The sequence below is a fragment of the Canis lupus genome, chromosome 9, assembly GCF_048164855.1.
Source record: "Canis lupus baileyi chromosome 9, mCanLup2.hap1, whole genome shotgun sequence".
Lineage (NCBI taxonomy): Eukaryota > Metazoa > Chordata > Mammalia > Carnivora > Canidae > Canis > Canis lupus.
Genome location: NC_132846.1, coordinates 50418985 through 50435339, shown reverse-complemented (window position 1 = coordinate 50435339; position 16355 = coordinate 50418985). Strand labels below are relative to the sequence as shown.

The following is a 16355-nucleotide window of genomic DNA, read 5'->3' as shown; positions in this document are numbered from 1 at the left end:
ACTGTCCTTGCTCCTGCCTCCAACAACCAATCTGCTCCCACATCCTATCTGTCTTCTCTTAAAAATGTCTCTGGGCACTGACCTCTTCTTTTCACTCACTTGGCCAGGTTTGAGTTAACTGTTTCCCAAAGTAAGGTACATAAGCCACCATAAGCAAGACAGGTGGGACACAGACATACCTTTTCAAAACAGCCATGCATTTTCATGTGAAATCTCAGAGACCATCCTATTGCTAAATCCAACAGATGCTGCTCAGGCCTTCTTAGTGACATCAAATACTCCTGACCCTTCCTCCTTACCTTGGCTCCTGGACCCCACAGGTGCCTGCGTTTCCCCTCCCCACTCTGGCAGGTCCTCCTCCTCAACTCCTTTTTGTGAGACATTCTTTGGCTGTGTGTTCCTTTGATTCTGTCCAAAGGCCTGTTTTCTTATTCTATAAACTCTCCCTTAACAGAGCTGGGCTTCTATTTACCACCTCAATACTGACTCCCAAATCTCTACCTCCAGCTCAGAGCCCAGTCCAAAGCATGTACTCCAGCAAAGCTTCTTGGACGTCTCCAGCTCTCTCAAGCTAATCTGTCTCTACACTGAACGTAACATCCCCCCTCACCTGTCCGTCATTCACTGGACAAGTACCTTACTGAGGACCTACAAAGTGACAGGCTCAGGCGGAGCAGAACAGGCACTTCTAGAGCTTGCAATTAGTGAGGGACAAGGACATATATAATTATACAAAAATAATTACAAACTGCAGATGAAATGATAGAAAAAGTTTTTTTAAAAAAAAGCTAGGGATCCCTGGGTGGCGCAGCGGTTTGGCGCCTGCCTTTGGCCCAGGGCGCGATCCTGGAGACCCGGGATCGAATCCCACGTCGGGCTCCCGGTGCATGGAGCCTGCTTCTCCCTCTGCCTGTGTCTCTGCGCCTCTCTCTCTCTCTCTCTCTCTCTCTCTGTGTAACTATCATAAATAAATAAAAAAATTAAAAAATTAAAAAATAAAAAAAATAAAAAAAAGCTAGAGAGGTAATGAGAAGGGTAATATTCTTATTTAAAAAGGAGTGATACTGGGATGCCTGGGTGGCTCAATGGTTGGGCACCTGCCTTCAGCTCAGATCGTGATCCCAGGACCCAGGATCAGGTCCCACATCGGGCTCCCTGCGAGGAGCCTGCTTCTCCCTCTGCCTATGTCTCTGTCTCTCTCTTTCCCTCAGTCTGTGTCTCTCATGAATAAATAAATAAATCTTTAAAAAAAAAAAAAAAGGAGTGATATTCATGCTGAACCAAGTAGAGAAGAGAAGTAGGGGTCAGCCCAGGCAAGACTAGGGATGAATATTCTAGGGATCCACTCCAGTCCTGTCCATTCTATTGAACTATAGTATTCTAGGGAACTAGAATAAGTAGGGAACTTCATAAGCAAAGTGAAACTCGATGAAGCTACAGTAAGGTGGCAGGTGTGAAATGAGGAGGGAGATGTAGGCAAGTACCAAATCATACAGGTTCAGGTAAGGATCAGGATTTTTTTTCCTTTTTTTTAGTGAGCTCTCCAATGTGAGGCTTGAACTCATGATCCCCAAGATTGAGAGTGGCATGTTTTACTGAGTGAGCCAGTCAGGCACCCTTAGGATTTTTTTTAATCCTAAATACAATGGGAATCTATTAAAGGGTTTTGAGTATGATGAATGATGCACATTTTTATTAGACCACTCTAGCTGAGTTGTAGGATGGCAGAAACAAAACAGAAGAGTCCAGTCATAGGCAAACTGCTACAGTTCAGGTAAGTTAATAGTGGCTTAAACCAGTTTGCCAATTCTTGATACTTTTTTCCCTAATAGGATGGTATTTATAGCCATAGATTCTGAAAAATCTTTGCTCTGGGACTCTTGTCTGAATATAAGTCAATTCTCATTACAACAAAAGTATCATTATCATGAAAATTTTCACATACCAAAAAAAAAAAAAAGATCTCTGAACAAAAGCCAGTATTCTACTTATTCCAAAAAGGAGTCATACCGAATTTTGACATTACAACGGAATCTGAAGTCTCTTGAATTGGGTCATAAGTAGGTACGACCTGTGTTGTTAAATCAGAAGTATGTTCTTTTAATACCAATTAAGAATGCTGAGCTGCAGGCTCTCATCCTCCTGAGGCAATGCAGTAGCAATCTGTCATAGCCACCAATTTGGTCTGTATCATTGATTCATGTACATATATTTTTATTAAGCATCTAGCATATATACTTATAATAGCAGAATTTGGAATACTTAGTCTCTTATTTTGTGAAATTAAAGGACATGTTCTAAATCCTATCAGATCATGACTAATTCAATGTTAATTCCTTTTTTTTAAAAAAAAAAAGATTTTATTTATTATTCATGAGAGACAGAGAGAGAGAGGCAGAGACACAGGCAGAGGAGAAGCAGGCTCCATGCAGGGAGCCCAATGCGGGACTCAATCCCAGGATTCCAGGATCATGCCCTGGGCTGAAGACAGGCACTAAAGCCACCCAGGGATCCCCTCAATGTTACTTCCATAGTGGGCAGATTTCTCTCCAGGGTTCCTAGGATCTATATATAGCTCATACAAAGAATATATATATATAAATAAAGAATATATATATGTGTGTGTGTATATATATATACACGTATATATCTATATCTATATATGAGAACAACAATCTACATACAGAAAAATTCTCAGAGGAAACTAAGAATTTTCAAGATACAAATGAAGTGTGAACACTGTAAACTACTAGTCTACTGAGCTTGTCCTTATAAAGGACAAGCCACTGGGCAGCCCCGGTGGCTCAGCGGTTTAGCGCCACCTTCAGTCCAGGGCGTGATCCTGGAGACCTGGGGTCAGGTCCCATGTCCGGCTCTCTGCATGAGCCTGCTTCTCCCTCTGCCTGTGTCTCAGCCTCATTCTCTCTCTTTCTCTCTCTCTCTCTCTCTTTCTCTCTGTGTCTCTCAGGAATAAATAAATAAAATCTTAAAAAAAAAAAGATAAGCCAGGAGAGCTACAAGTCAGCAATACCGTAGTTGGCACACCTTTGAATTTTTCTTGACCAGTAAACATAAACACATACAGTGGAGTGTAATGGCTGCACTGAAGATTCATCAATGAAAGGCTAGAAAACCACAGAAAGGTCAGTCAAATATATATATTATCACAATATTACCAATTATTTTAGTGTCATATAAAAAACCTTGGCCTCATATTGTTCATTTGTCGAAAAATACAAGGGAGCTAGTTTTAGAATATTTGAGAACCATTTCATTGCTTGCAAAAGTCACTTCCAACCATCGCTCCATCACTGGTAGGGTCAACTGCTCCTCTAAGAAACCTGGCAATGCCATGCTTTCTCCCTTACCTCCATGACTTGGCATATGCTCATCCCTCCACTTGGGAGTATAATTTTCTCTGCCCCTTCCCTGGGCTCACATCTACTCATCCTTGCAGTCTCACCTCAAGCATGATTTTTTCCTCGACAATCTTTCTGGATGTCCCCCAGAATAAAAAAGGCTCAATGTAGGTATTCCTGTATTTTTCTGTGTTCACCCCCATCTGGCACTTACTTCTCTGCAGCCTCCAGATCAAAGTTCTGAGAGGACAGGGAGAATGTCAGGTTTATTACTATATTGCCAGCTCCAAGCACAATGTCTGGCATGTAGAAAATTCTCAAGCCAGTTTCACAAGCGAATGAATGAAAAAAATTAATAGATATTACCTTCTGCTCAAAGGTAACTGAAGTCACCAAGGTCACTCTTGCCCTCCTCATTTTCTACCCATATTTCCCCAGAATGACAGAATGATATAAACCAGCAATTAAAGATTATTCTTTGGAAAGACTGACAACCTCTACATAGAGGGTTGGGTTTTGGAAAGAAGAAAGAGACTAGCAGATAACTGGTCTGTTGCAGAGGGAGAAGTGTCACCAGAGGAAACAAATAAAATAGGTCTCAAGTGGCACAAAGAATTCTCACCAAAAGGGCTCCTTGTCCAAATGTTTCTGGTCCTAAGGGCCAGTTAGTTCTAAGATATATGAATACCTCCATTATCTTGAACAGAATTGCAATTGAAGCTAACTGAATAATACCTTATCCATAACATGGATAAACAGTAATAACATATGCCAGGCACTATTGGAAGAGCTTTATACATTTTCTTATTTAATCTTCCAACAACACTAATAGATAGCTACTACTGTTATCTCCATGTGATCTGTTGAGCTGAGGAACCAGGCTTAGGATTGGTAAGGAACTTGCCTAGGGTATATACCTAATGTTTGGCAGAGGGGGGTAATAAAGACAAGATGATAATCCTGTCTACTTCTCAGGTTCTGCAGATCACAAGAACAATAGCTAATGTGGGGCACTGGGCTAAACTCTACAAATATTTCTCACCTAACCCTGTCCACGGGTGTCAAAGAGGACCTTCAAGTGCTGTTCAAGCACCACCTTTCAATCTGGGACCTGCTGAAGTTCAGCAAGGGTGACTCTCTCTGCCTTTATAGATAGCAAAATGAGTCATAAGCTGTCCAAGCGTGTCGTGCTAGGACAATGAAAGAGCCAGGCACTAGAAGAGAATCTCAGGATGCTATTTCCAATGGCAGGCTCTACCCTCAGTTGACATTCCCTCCCACACAGTGGCGGCCCTAGGGATAGTGAGTGATGTGCATCGCCCACCCTAAGAGAGAGTTCAAAACTGAAGCATGCAAAGCACGACATAAATATGAAGTGTGGAAAACACATTCCTCACAAACAGTTCTACATCAAATTCCCTGCATCCCTACTCAACGACGTTATCAGAAGCATCATTCAATCCAGCCCATTGGAGTGCGCCTACGAAAAAGGCTGAAAAATGTGACCAATCAGGAAAGTTATTTTTGTGAGAAAGAAGAAAAATGTCACCAAAAAGGGTCAGCAGATAACCCTATGGGGCTGAAAATAGCTGCCTGGTTGGCAGAGTAGTCAGGGAACAGGCGGAGGGCGAGAGACGTCATGCAAAGCGCCGAGGGAGCTCCAGCTGAGTGAAGCTGCTGAGGGATGAGGAAATTGGCCTAATTTGGGAACATGAGCCCAACAGCATTGCTCAGATTCCTGCGAGAGAATCTGGCTAACTTTCAGTTCTGCGTCCTAGGAGGAACACTGAAGGGATTGGGGGTGGGGGGGGAGGTGGAGGGTGGAGAGAAAGGGAACAGCTGTGACTCAAACATTTCTCCAGACAAGTGGATGAACAAGGGTCATCAAGTGAGAACCTACTCCTGCTCCAGAAGGATTCCAAAGGAGTAACCCAAAAGCCTGTCTGCTCTTCTCCAAAAGCCTTTCTCTGCTGGGAGGTGTGTGTGTCTACCAACCTAGCAGGAGTCACAGAGACTAGATTAGAGTCAGAAATGAGCTCAGTGACACTGGACCAGTCATCCAACCCCTCAAAGTCTCAGAGTCTTCATAGCTGAAATAAGGTAAGAGGAGTACCCATGTCCAGAGCTACCATGAGGCTTACCCAGGACACTGCATGCAGTTAACAGACGGATAGCAATCAGGCCAACATAAGCCAAAATTATTAAAAAGACAGTCTGCAAACTAAAAGTTAAGCCATGAAGAGGAGGAGAAGTGCTTATCCCAAAGATAGGCCAGACCTAAACAAGTTTTGTCCGAGATTACTTTTCACCAATCCCATTATATGGTAGTGTAACTTTATGGTCTTTTCCTGAAGGAGCTGTGTAAGAGCAGAATCATTTGAATCAACAGAAAGTGAAAAATCAAGCAGAGAAATTCAGTTTGATTCTCAGAGCTGCCCAGACCAGAGAAAGTTCTACATTGCAGACGTGTAGATACCCGTCATGGAACTACTTCTCGATAAAATTCTCAGTAACCCACAATACCAACCTAAACTGCCAGCTGAACTCTGCATCCAGTAATCTGAGCCTGATTTGTGACAGGCGGCCCCCAAACCCCAAAAAGCAGAAGACTGCAGTCATAAACTTTCTTAATGCTTGTCCTTTCTTGAGATTCCTGTGAGCCGGAGACTGTGCTATGACACTTTACGTGCATTACCTAACTTCTTTAGGACAACCCGAAAGAAGCAGGTACAACTCTAACCAACTCTGAGCTAGTGAAACTACATGGAGAGCTCATCTCTCAGGTTACTCAGTAGATAGTTGGAGCTAGTAGATAGTTGGATAGTAGTAGATAGTTGGAGCTCTTCCAAATTATTTGAAATTTACAGGATGACCAGGCAAATAAAGAGACATTCCCTCTCCTCTTAGAGAAGGAGGAAACATTTAACCACTTGGGAAGTGAGCCAAAGGTCAAGGCAAAGAGCCCCAAGAGGTTACAGAGAAAAGGGGCAGAAGGAAAAGATCCAGAAGAGTTGGCAAAGGCAACTCAGTCCGGTATCCTGGAATTTCAAGGTATATAATTTTTCACTGATCTCTCTGCACAACTTTAAATGAGAACTCTGGAGAAGAATGTGGATTTTTTGTTGTTACTACTAAAAATAATTCTTCCCTGTCATACCTAAATCTATGATGAAAACCTTTATATGAATTCTATTTTTATTTTTATTATTTTATTTTTTTTAAAGTAATTCTTTTTTTTTTTAAGATTTTATTTATTTATGATAGAGAGAGAGAGAGGCAGAGACACAGGCAGAGGGAGAGGCAGGCTCCATGCAGGGAGCCTGACGTGGGACTCGATCTCGGGACTCCAGGATCGCGCCCTGGGCCAAAGGCAGGCGCCAAACCGCTGAGCCACCCAGGGATCCCCTGAATTCTATTTTTAAAAAAATTATGGCACGTCGGTTGCAAGTTGCCTACTACTTGACAGCCTTTCTTCCTGACCCAAAACCCCAATGTTATGGCTGTGGCAACACACCTTGTTGAAAGGTCCCTCAAACCTCAAGGTGGTTTTAAGAGCCAGTTCTGACCAACAAAATGTAACTAGAAGTCTCCGTGGTGAGGTCTCTGGCTACTGTTTTCCTCATAAGAAAGAACAAACGTAGTGGACATGCACTTTGAACTCTTCAACTATTGCCCCTCTTCCTGCCTAGAATGCAGATCTGATCTCTGGGGAACAACCAGCCATCTTGCAGCCATGGGAGCAAGTCATAGGCTCCAGACGGTGGAGCAGGAAGAGAGAAGGGGCCAGGGTAATGCAGGATGTTGCCCAGTGACTACACCTACCCTGCTCTGCTCTCCATTGGACTTCTTGCTATTAGAAAAATCATGCCCGGGGCGCCTGGGGGGCTCAGTCCGTTGGGCGTCTGACTCTTGGTTTGGCCTCAGGTCATGATCTCAGGGTTGTGAGATTGAGCCCCATGATGGGCTCAGCGAAGAGTCTGCTTGAGACCCTCTCTCTCTCCTTCTGCGCCTACCCTGCCTGTGCTCGCTCACATGAGCTCTCTTTCTAAAAAATAAATCCTAAAAAAAAAAAAAAGTTGGGGGAATGAAAGAGGTTGAATAACCTCTTAAGTCCTAGGGTTCATGTGTGGCCAAGCCAGGATTTCAATCCAGGCATCGATGACCCCAAGGCCTGTGCTCTTATCCACTCTTCATAAGGAATGCTCACTGCACCCAGAAAAACATAAAAACTGCCTTGGATCACTACTAGTCTACCTATGGAACATGAGTCAGATCCTCCGAAGAGACTTCCAAGTCAGTTTGACAAGAGATCAGGCTCCCATCTTCCTATGTGACTGCCCTTTAATAAAAATGGCAAAGCACTGTCCAATCATCACCTATTCACTAGTTTACTGAACAAACACACGTGTGTGCAGTGCTTTTCAGTTTACTGAAGCACTGTCAGAGGCACCTCTCTCTGAATCCCCACATCAACCTGGTGGTGTGGTTACCATCCCTTGACAGATAGTGAAATAGGGGATTAGAGAGATTAGTAGACTTGTTCAAGATCCAGGCAATTAGCAGAGCCAGGTCTCAAGCAAGCCCCGGTTTTCTGGTGCCAAGCCCTGTGTTCTCTCTACTCCAGCAGACTGCCTCTCTGCTTCCTCCACCAGAACGCCCAACCCCACCACCTTGCCTCAAAACAAACATTCCTACTTAATTCTACAGAAATTCTACTGTATGTCTGATAGCCCCCAGGTACCATGTTTACATTTTCATGGGTGGCTTCACCCTAGAATATAGTTAGCAAGAGGACAAAAATAAATACATCAGGTCATACACTCAGAATTGGAATGTAAATGGACACACACAAAAGTCTCGGGATCTAATTTTAGAAAGAAACAGCCGAAAAGTCCCACACAGCACAGTGAGCATCTGGCCCCGGGGGAGGTTGCCCACACCACTTTAAACCTCAATCAACCCAGGGAAAGAAGGAATCTTGAAATTCTGACTGGCATGTCACTGTCAGAGGTACCAACTGGGTGAAGAACAGAATGACTTTTCAGCATGCTCTCCCAGGAAAATGATAAAGCCCAGAGGTAAATGTCGGGCATTCCAGAAAGGCTGAAATCCTTAAAAGTTCATCACAGTCTATGACTTGGAAGTTAGCTGCTCACAGTACTGACTCTCCCCTGGGAGCCAAAGGGAAGGTGATGGGTAGGTGAACAATGCCTAGAAGCTGACCCAGCCTAGAAGCTGATTTGGTGTGGGGGTTACACAGGGCCTCAGGACCATCACATCATTCCAGAATATCCCAGCCCACCACAAGGCCATCACCTAACCCCTACAGGTGGCTGGAACCTCCTTCACAATTATAAGATGTGTGAGTAGTCTTTCTGGCTGCCAGTGACCACAGGAATCTAAGTTCCATTATGACAGGAGATTTTTGTTTCTTTTGTTCACTGAAATATGCCAACTCTCTGCAATGGTGCCCGGCACATAGTAACCTTCCATAACTACTTTGTTGAACGAATGACTGAAAGATTTGCTATTGGGATGGATCTTCCTATGTTTGCAGTCTAAAGTGGCCAGAGGCCAAGAGGAGACTTCCATTAACCTAGTTTGCTCTCAGAAGACATACACTACTGTAGTTCAAGCTCCCTGAGGCCCAGGGTTGGGTGGGATATGTGTTCTTTCACCATCTTCTTACATTATACCACCGTCCCCCTTAACTGGGCCTCCAGTGCACCACTACCTACCCATCCCCCATCCTGCAACACTCTTCCCCAGCCTGTGATGGCCCTCATTGCACATTGTGTACTTCACCCCTGACCCCGTGCTGTCAGCTGCATGCCTGTGCTAGGTACTGTGAGTGACAGGCTGCCTCCCAAAAACTCACCTCTTACTAGGGAGTCAGTCATGGAAACAATTAGAGTACAATGTAATAAGCACTATAATATATGGGCAGTGGCCAAAGTCATACATGGACAACCCTCAGGCCTAATCCAGCTCTTCTGGATGATTTAATTGTTATACTTAGTTGCTAACCTGTAAAAACGTGTTGCTTTCTCATAAAATTTTAGATTGCCAGCATCTCTCAGAAAATCAGAGGATCTGGCAATACTGGGCCTGTATTCCCCACAGCATCAGTCAGCTTTAGCTAGATAGTGGTTACCTCTTTACAGGGGACATGTGACCTCTGGTTCCTTCAGTCCAACTCCCAGACTCTCCCTCTGTCTCCAGGCAATGAGGCCAAGGGTCAGCCACCAGCTCCTCTGTGCTGGCATGACTGTTATCTGAAAGTAATGATTCCCTGCACCCACATTTCTACAGTAAGTGAGAAAGTAAAAGATAAATTTAAAAACCATGTGGAATGCTTACAGAAATGCTGGAGTACTTACTTTCTACGCAAAAGAAAGTGAAGAATATTCCTACCTATGCGATACATAAGTAAGTGTCCCTATGTATTGTCCCCAGCATGCTTTGCTAATGCACCTGCCTAGCTCCTTAGGCTTCTCAGTGTAGATCCCCTCATCTACTTTACACCTACCATGGCCAATGAACTAGGTAACTGAGAAGCCGTGTCCTGCTGTGTGGGAACTCACTGTCTAGTGGGGCCGACAGATACATAAAAAAAAATTAGCGTGCAATGTGAGAACATATAGATGTCCTGTAAGACACGCTATGGGCACCAAGGAGAAGGGTCCCTAAGGTAGCCCAGGGAAGTCAGGAAGAGCTGACAGACAAATTATCCTAAAACTGACTCTTGAAAAGAGTAAAATTTGTTCAAATGGACAGGAAGGTGCAAAGGGGCTGTGAGTAAACTGCCAAAAATAGTGCCCTGGCATTTAAAGCGTTGCTCATCAGGATTACCCACCCTCCACGGAGCAACTGGATAAATTCCCACAATTCCAGGCCACTCAGAAAAGTTTCCAGGAAAGCGAGGCCAGGACTAATCCCCTTCCTGCCTGAAAACTGTAGCAAGTGCAGGTCACCACTGAGAGCAAACGTCCAGCTGTGTAATCCAACCTTACGTCACCAGCATGCCTCACTGGCATCTATTCGGCAGAAATAAAAACCTGGATTTCCACTGGATTTTCAAACTTCCCAGTCCCCTGCTTCAGCGAACCTAAGAATGTTCTTCACTGAGAACATAAAGCAATGCACAGAAACTATTCTGGCATCAAAGGAAAAACGTTCCTCTTTCATTTCTTGCTAATAGGACAAACGCCAAGGAAGGGAATTCCCAAATCAAGATGGGAGGAAGGGCTGGCATTATAGAGAAGAAATATGGAATATCAAATCCTTGCTCATTAAGTAATTACTAACTCTTGGAAAACTTTTTTTTTTTTTTTAAATACTCACCTCTCCAGTCAGAATTGAAGAGTTCTTGCCACTGAGGTGATTCTCAACTTGAGCTGATTCCTGTTGAGCTCGGCGACCCATCCTGGGCCCCTGTAAGGAGAGATGAGGAGCACTGCTGACCTAAACATCTTTGAGCCACTATGAGGATGGGAATTCTGGGAAGGTAAGCAAGGACAGGATTTATGATGACATGGAGGATGGGATTTGAATAAGTTGAATCTATTTTTCAAAAATGCTCCACACACTTAATACAAAGCACCTGACACCATTTCTATTTGCTAGGAAAACACAAAATTCCTGGATTAATGATCACACGTTTCTCTTTTAACTGCCATAGATATTTCCTACCCAAAGAAATGCACGCAGACATTCCTTTAGAATGAACAGAGATCTCATGCCAAAGCTCAGGGAACGTGGTAAAGGCTCTCACGTTCCTATGCAGGATTCTAGAAAGGCCTCATTTCAAAGCTGCAGCTTGGCATGAAATTGTTATTAAAAAGGCTTTTTCAGGGAAAGAATTCCTAAAATACATGGCAACTAGTACTAGAGAAATATAGACAGCATTTGCTTTGATGTATATACTAACTGGACGTGTGCATCTAAATAGCAAAGGAAATCTCTTACAAGAATTTTGAGACATTAGCTTCCGAAATCAGAACACTTTAAATTCTGAGTCATCAAATGAACCATCTGCAGGTGTTTCCCAAAGCCTTCCTGGGGTAGAGGCTCAGTGTCTCAAATATGCTTCCCAGCACAGAAAGAAAACTTTACTTAGGCAGACTAGTGGATACTGAAATATTTCTATTTTCATATGTTGGCTTTTCTAAAACCTGCAGTAATATAAGCCCTTTTAGATCTCATTGGATGTGGCTTCCCTGGATTCTCACAGGGACTAGGACTGAGGCCATTTCACAAACGTGGAAAGCAGGGCCCAAGAAGGCAGGTAAGTGGCAGACGTAAATTGAAGAGCAAAATCTTCTGCCTTCAGATCCTCAGTTCTTTCCACTATCTCAGGCTGGAGTTTCAGTTTTCAGATGTTCTAAGAACCGCCTGCACCAATACACTGAGAGGGGTTACACGTGGGTTGCCTAAAAACCCCTATGTACTGCTTACTTTTCCAACTCTTATCAATAATTTAGGTTCCAGGGATGACGGAAACCATCTTTCTGAGCAGCCACCCATTTTCTTCCCAAGGCAGATAATTCCACCCGTTTGGCTATCACTCTTTCCCCTTTATCCGAACATTTAGTATCAGAACATGGCATACTACGTGTAGTTGTGTCAAAACAAAAATTCAATGATCTTGTCTCTAAATGCAGTTTACAGATGGTTTCTCTAATAACTGTTAAGTATTTTAGGGTTTTGAGCTTTTTGAAGATCCTGCCTAAATCCACAGGAATGACCTGTAGCAAAACTACTTTACTATACTTAAATGTACATCTATTGTAAATGTAGAGTCTGTTGATTGTCCATCTTCCCCCGCTGGATTGTAAGCCCTCCGAGGACAAGGACTTTGCTGCTTGTTGTTGCTGTTTAAGACTTTATTTTTTCTAAATAATTTCTATACCCAACGTGAGGCCTGAGATCAAGGGTTGCATGCTCCAGACTGAGCCAGCCAGGTACCCCTGTGGGGTTTTTTTTGTTTTGTTTTCACTGCTATAGCTCCAGCACCTAACACGGTGCCTGATACACAGTGAGAACTCAGTAAGTATTTGTTGAGAGCATGAATGCATAACTACATTCTCAGAGACTAAAACAAGTTCACATATCAGAAAGACCCAGTAACCTGATACTCTATTTGGTCAGTCAAGCAACCTGCTTTATCCTAGAACACTATATTCTTGCCTCCAGGACCTTGGAAGACGGCTGATGTTTACCAGGGCCCTTCAAAAGCACTTAGAGCTTCCATAGCAGAAAGTAAAAACCTGCTGCGTGCCCCAATCTTCTAGGGACTGTGATCTTGACAAATTTTTAAAGGTAAGAAAGGCTTGATGCTGGGGATCCCCGTGTGGCTCGGCAGTTTAGAGCCTGCCTTTGGCCTGGGGTGTGATCCTGGAGTCCCAGGATCGAATCCCGCATTGGGCTCCCTCCATGGAGCCTGCTCCTCCCTCTGCCTCTGTGTGTGTGTGTGTGTGTGTGTGTGTCTCATTGATAAATAAAAGAAGGAAAGAAGGAAAGAAGGAAAGAAAGAAAGAAAGAAAGAAAGAAAGAAAGAAAGAAAGAAAGAAAGAAAGAAAGAAAGAAAGAAAGAAAGAGGCTTGATGGGATGGTAATGGAGCTCAACAACATTAAGCCTGGGTCTTGAAGCTACATCAATGATCTACTGACAATGTACATAAGTGGGTAAATCACAGCCTCAGAAGCCACAGCAGCTAACTTCTAAGAACCTAGCACGTGCCAGGCACTGTATTAAATGCCTCCCATACACTACTCCATTTCACCTTCACCGAAGCACTTTGAAGTAGATAACATCTCCATTCTAGAGATAAGGAAACCGAGGTTGGGGAGGGTTCGTTTAATATTTGAAACTTGAGTAGTTGACACACGATGTTAACTTTTTTTTTTTTTTTAACCCCAGTAAGCAGCTTCACACTCCATTTGACCTCCAGGCCCCCCAGCACCTGGCCACCACTCCACGTTATAAATCATAAACCTAAGGTCACGCCCACCCACCCCCACCCCCACCCCCACCCCGTGGGAACTGCGGGCAACAAGAGGCCCTTCAGCCGGCCTGCCAGCCTGCCTTCCACGCGTAAAACACTGCGGTTCTGACATGAACTTCGGGCACGAGAAATGTCAGGGGGAAGCCCTAGGGTGGGTGCAAGCGCGACCCTGGCCGGGGCGCCCCCGGGCAGCCCCGCAGACGCTCCTTCCAGGTGTGCTAGCACCGGGGGCTCTAAGAGCGGAGCCTGCTGGAGGCTCAGAGGCCGGCAGGGGCAGGTCCCGTCTTGCTGCTTTTAGAGAAGTTCGCAGAGAGCAAACCCCAGGCCCGCGGCGGCCGAGCGCACCGCGCCCCGGGGGCGGGGCAGCTGCCGCCGCCTCTTCCCGGGCCTCACCCCGCGCCCGCCCGCCCGCTGCGGCCACCGCGGCCACGCCAGGCCGGGGCGCCTCCGGGAAGCCGGGCGGCCAGCGCGCTCCTCCCCACCCGCCAAATCCTAGCCCCCGGCCCCCAAGGCGGTCCTCACGGAGGTGGTCGAGCCGCGACGCCGCTCCCCGCCGAGGTCCAGCAGGTCCTCCATCTCCGCGGCCGCCTGACGTCATTTCCTGGAAACCCGGCGGCCCGGTCGCGTCCCTGGCGACGGCTCCGCCCCCTTTATCTCCATATTTAAAGGATCCGCGACATTATTCCTGGATTCTGTGCAGCCCCCTTTGAATTTAAACCCAAAACTCTCCTAAACTGCCTTGTCTGACTTCTGTTAAATTCCGCTAAGGTCGCTCCTAGGGGACAGTGAAAAAGAAATATATTAGCCTTTAGGAACTGTCTGCATTTGTAGCTCTTTCTAAATAGGTGTTAATTAAGAACAAAGCACTACCAGTAACAGTAGTGATTAAATCGATCCCTTCTATTTATATAGCCTTTCGCTATGAATAAAGGACTTTAAGACTTATTAGCTCACGGGAAGGGTATAATAACCTTATGTGAAAAACAAGGTGAGTCTCTTATCTCCATCAGACAGATAAGAAAACAGGCTCACAGGAGGGGGGAGTGGTCAGGGGCAAATAAATAGTTTCTAACGGAACATGCAAAATACATCATCTCTGCCTTCAAGAAGTTTACAGAGAGGCTGAACCAAGACGTCAAATACCTAAGTGATAACATTCAAAAGTCAAGTAATCCAGGGATCCCTGGGTGGCTCAGCGGTTCAACACCTGCCTTTGGCCCAGGGCGTGACCCTGGAGACCTGGGATGGAGTCCCACATCGGGCTCCCGGCATGGAGCCTGCTTCTCCCTCTGCCTGTGTCTCTGCCTCTCTCTATATATATATCATAAATAAATAAAATCTTAAAAAAAAAGTCAAGTAATCCCTCCAACAACTCCACAAAGTGAGCATCAGTGATACTTCTATCCAGCAATTGAGGACTGTAAGGTGCAAAGAGGTGGCTTGAGGGAAATCACCTGAGTGCCAAGCAGCAGAGCTTGATGCCTTTTTGATATCAGATCTTATAAGAGTATTTTTCTCCCGCACATATTACTGGGTGCCTGCCATACTCCTAGGTCAGCAGAGGAAGGTGTCCTTCAAATTGCCAACCTAATGGGGCAAGCGAGTTGAGTCTTCACTGACTCTCCATGTAAGATCCCCAAGTCAACACCAATGGCCAGGTCCCTGGTACTGGTCAGCTAGGGCCCCCAGAAGATGATCTCATGGGCCTGAAAGTGAGCAATATCCCCAATATCATGCTGTGGGTGAGGTCTAGATAACCACTGCTAAAAAGCAAGGACTTGAAAGTGGGAGTAGCAGCCCCTAAGGCTGGATTACAAGCTTCTTAAATACCTCTTAAATTACTCAATTTAATTGGTCATCCACATGTTTACTGGGTAGGGTTATGTGCTAGCCTTGCAACAGCAATAGCACTGCTTGCATGTCCCAAGAGTTGACGGTCTCTTCCTGGCGCTGCTGATAACTACCTGTGTGGCCAGGCAAAGCCCTCTCTGGACCTCAGTCTCCTCCCTGGTAATTGCTTTTAGGGATTTCCCCTAGGATCGGATTCTCACTGAGAATACCCGGTTAGATTTTAATCTGAAGAAATGTTCATTGCCAAAACCCAAGATAAATGAAATACTGGCTCCAATGAATCCTTAGTTTTCTTCTTCCTTGGCACCAGATGAGGAAGAAGGGATTAATCTTTGGATTTTTCCATCTCGTGTGAGCTCATAGCTACACTACTACCACCTTGCTGGCAGTTTTCAGACCTTAACTCCCACTTCTTCCCTGACTTCCGGAAAACAAAAGGTGCATGGTACTCACTGAGCAGAAAGAAACCCTAGAGCAGTGGCTTCCAGACCTTGCTGAGCACCTGAATCACCTGTGAGGTTTGTTAAAAAATACATGTGCCAGGGCCCCATCCCTGGAAACTGATTCGGTAGAGGTGGAGTGGGAAAGGATACAACTTCAACAATTTTCCTCCTGTCTTGCAAGCGTTTGCTTAAAGGCCTCAGTAAAGTCTCCTCTGACACCCTATTTTAAGTTTCAACAGTCCCAACTGGGGCACTCCCTATTCTACTTCCCTGCTTTATATTCCACGGTGCACTTACCTTTTATCACAATACTTAATTATTTGGTTTATTGCCATTTCCCTACCCTTTCTCCCCCTGGCCACATAAACTCCCTTAAGGGCAAGGATTTTGTTTTACTCACTGCTGCATCCGCAGAGCCCAGAACGGTGCCTGGCACACAGTGAAGGTCAAAATAGTTCTTTCTCAAAAGGTGGCTGACTTTCAGAGACAGTATGGCGTAGGAAAATGTTTAGTCTCTGGCAATAGATTTCCTAGGTCCAACTCTGTGCTGACACCTACCAGCTCTAGAGTCTAGGTAAGCCCCTTTTAGGCTTTCTGCCCTAGATGTCCTCACCTTATTCAAATGACAACAAGAACCTGAGTTGAGTATCACCTCCACCACCGATCAGCAGGGCGGCCTTTAGAAAGAAAAAGAA

At 44.9% G+C, this 16355-nt stretch overlaps 1 protein-coding gene across 2 annotated transcripts in view; it reads right to left on the bottom strand.

Moving 5' to 3' along the window:
- Positions 1-14041, bottom strand: part of IFT43 (intraflagellar transport 43) — an 81994-nt gene extending 67953 nt beyond the window's left edge. Inside the window, exons 1-2 of one of the 2 annotated variants that reach the window (XM_072839417.1) lie at positions 13889-14041; positions 10704-10793 (exon numbers count right to left, since the gene is read on the bottom strand). In XM_072839417.1, coding sequence (XP_072695518.1) covers positions 10704-10793; positions 13889-13942 — 144 coding nt within the window. In that variant the 5' untranslated portion in view covers positions 13943-14041. The remainder of the gene's footprint in view (positions 1-10703; positions 10794-13888) is intronic. The other variant, XM_072839419.1, reaches the window with a different exon arrangement.
- Positions 14042-16355: the final 2314 nt, after the last annotated feature.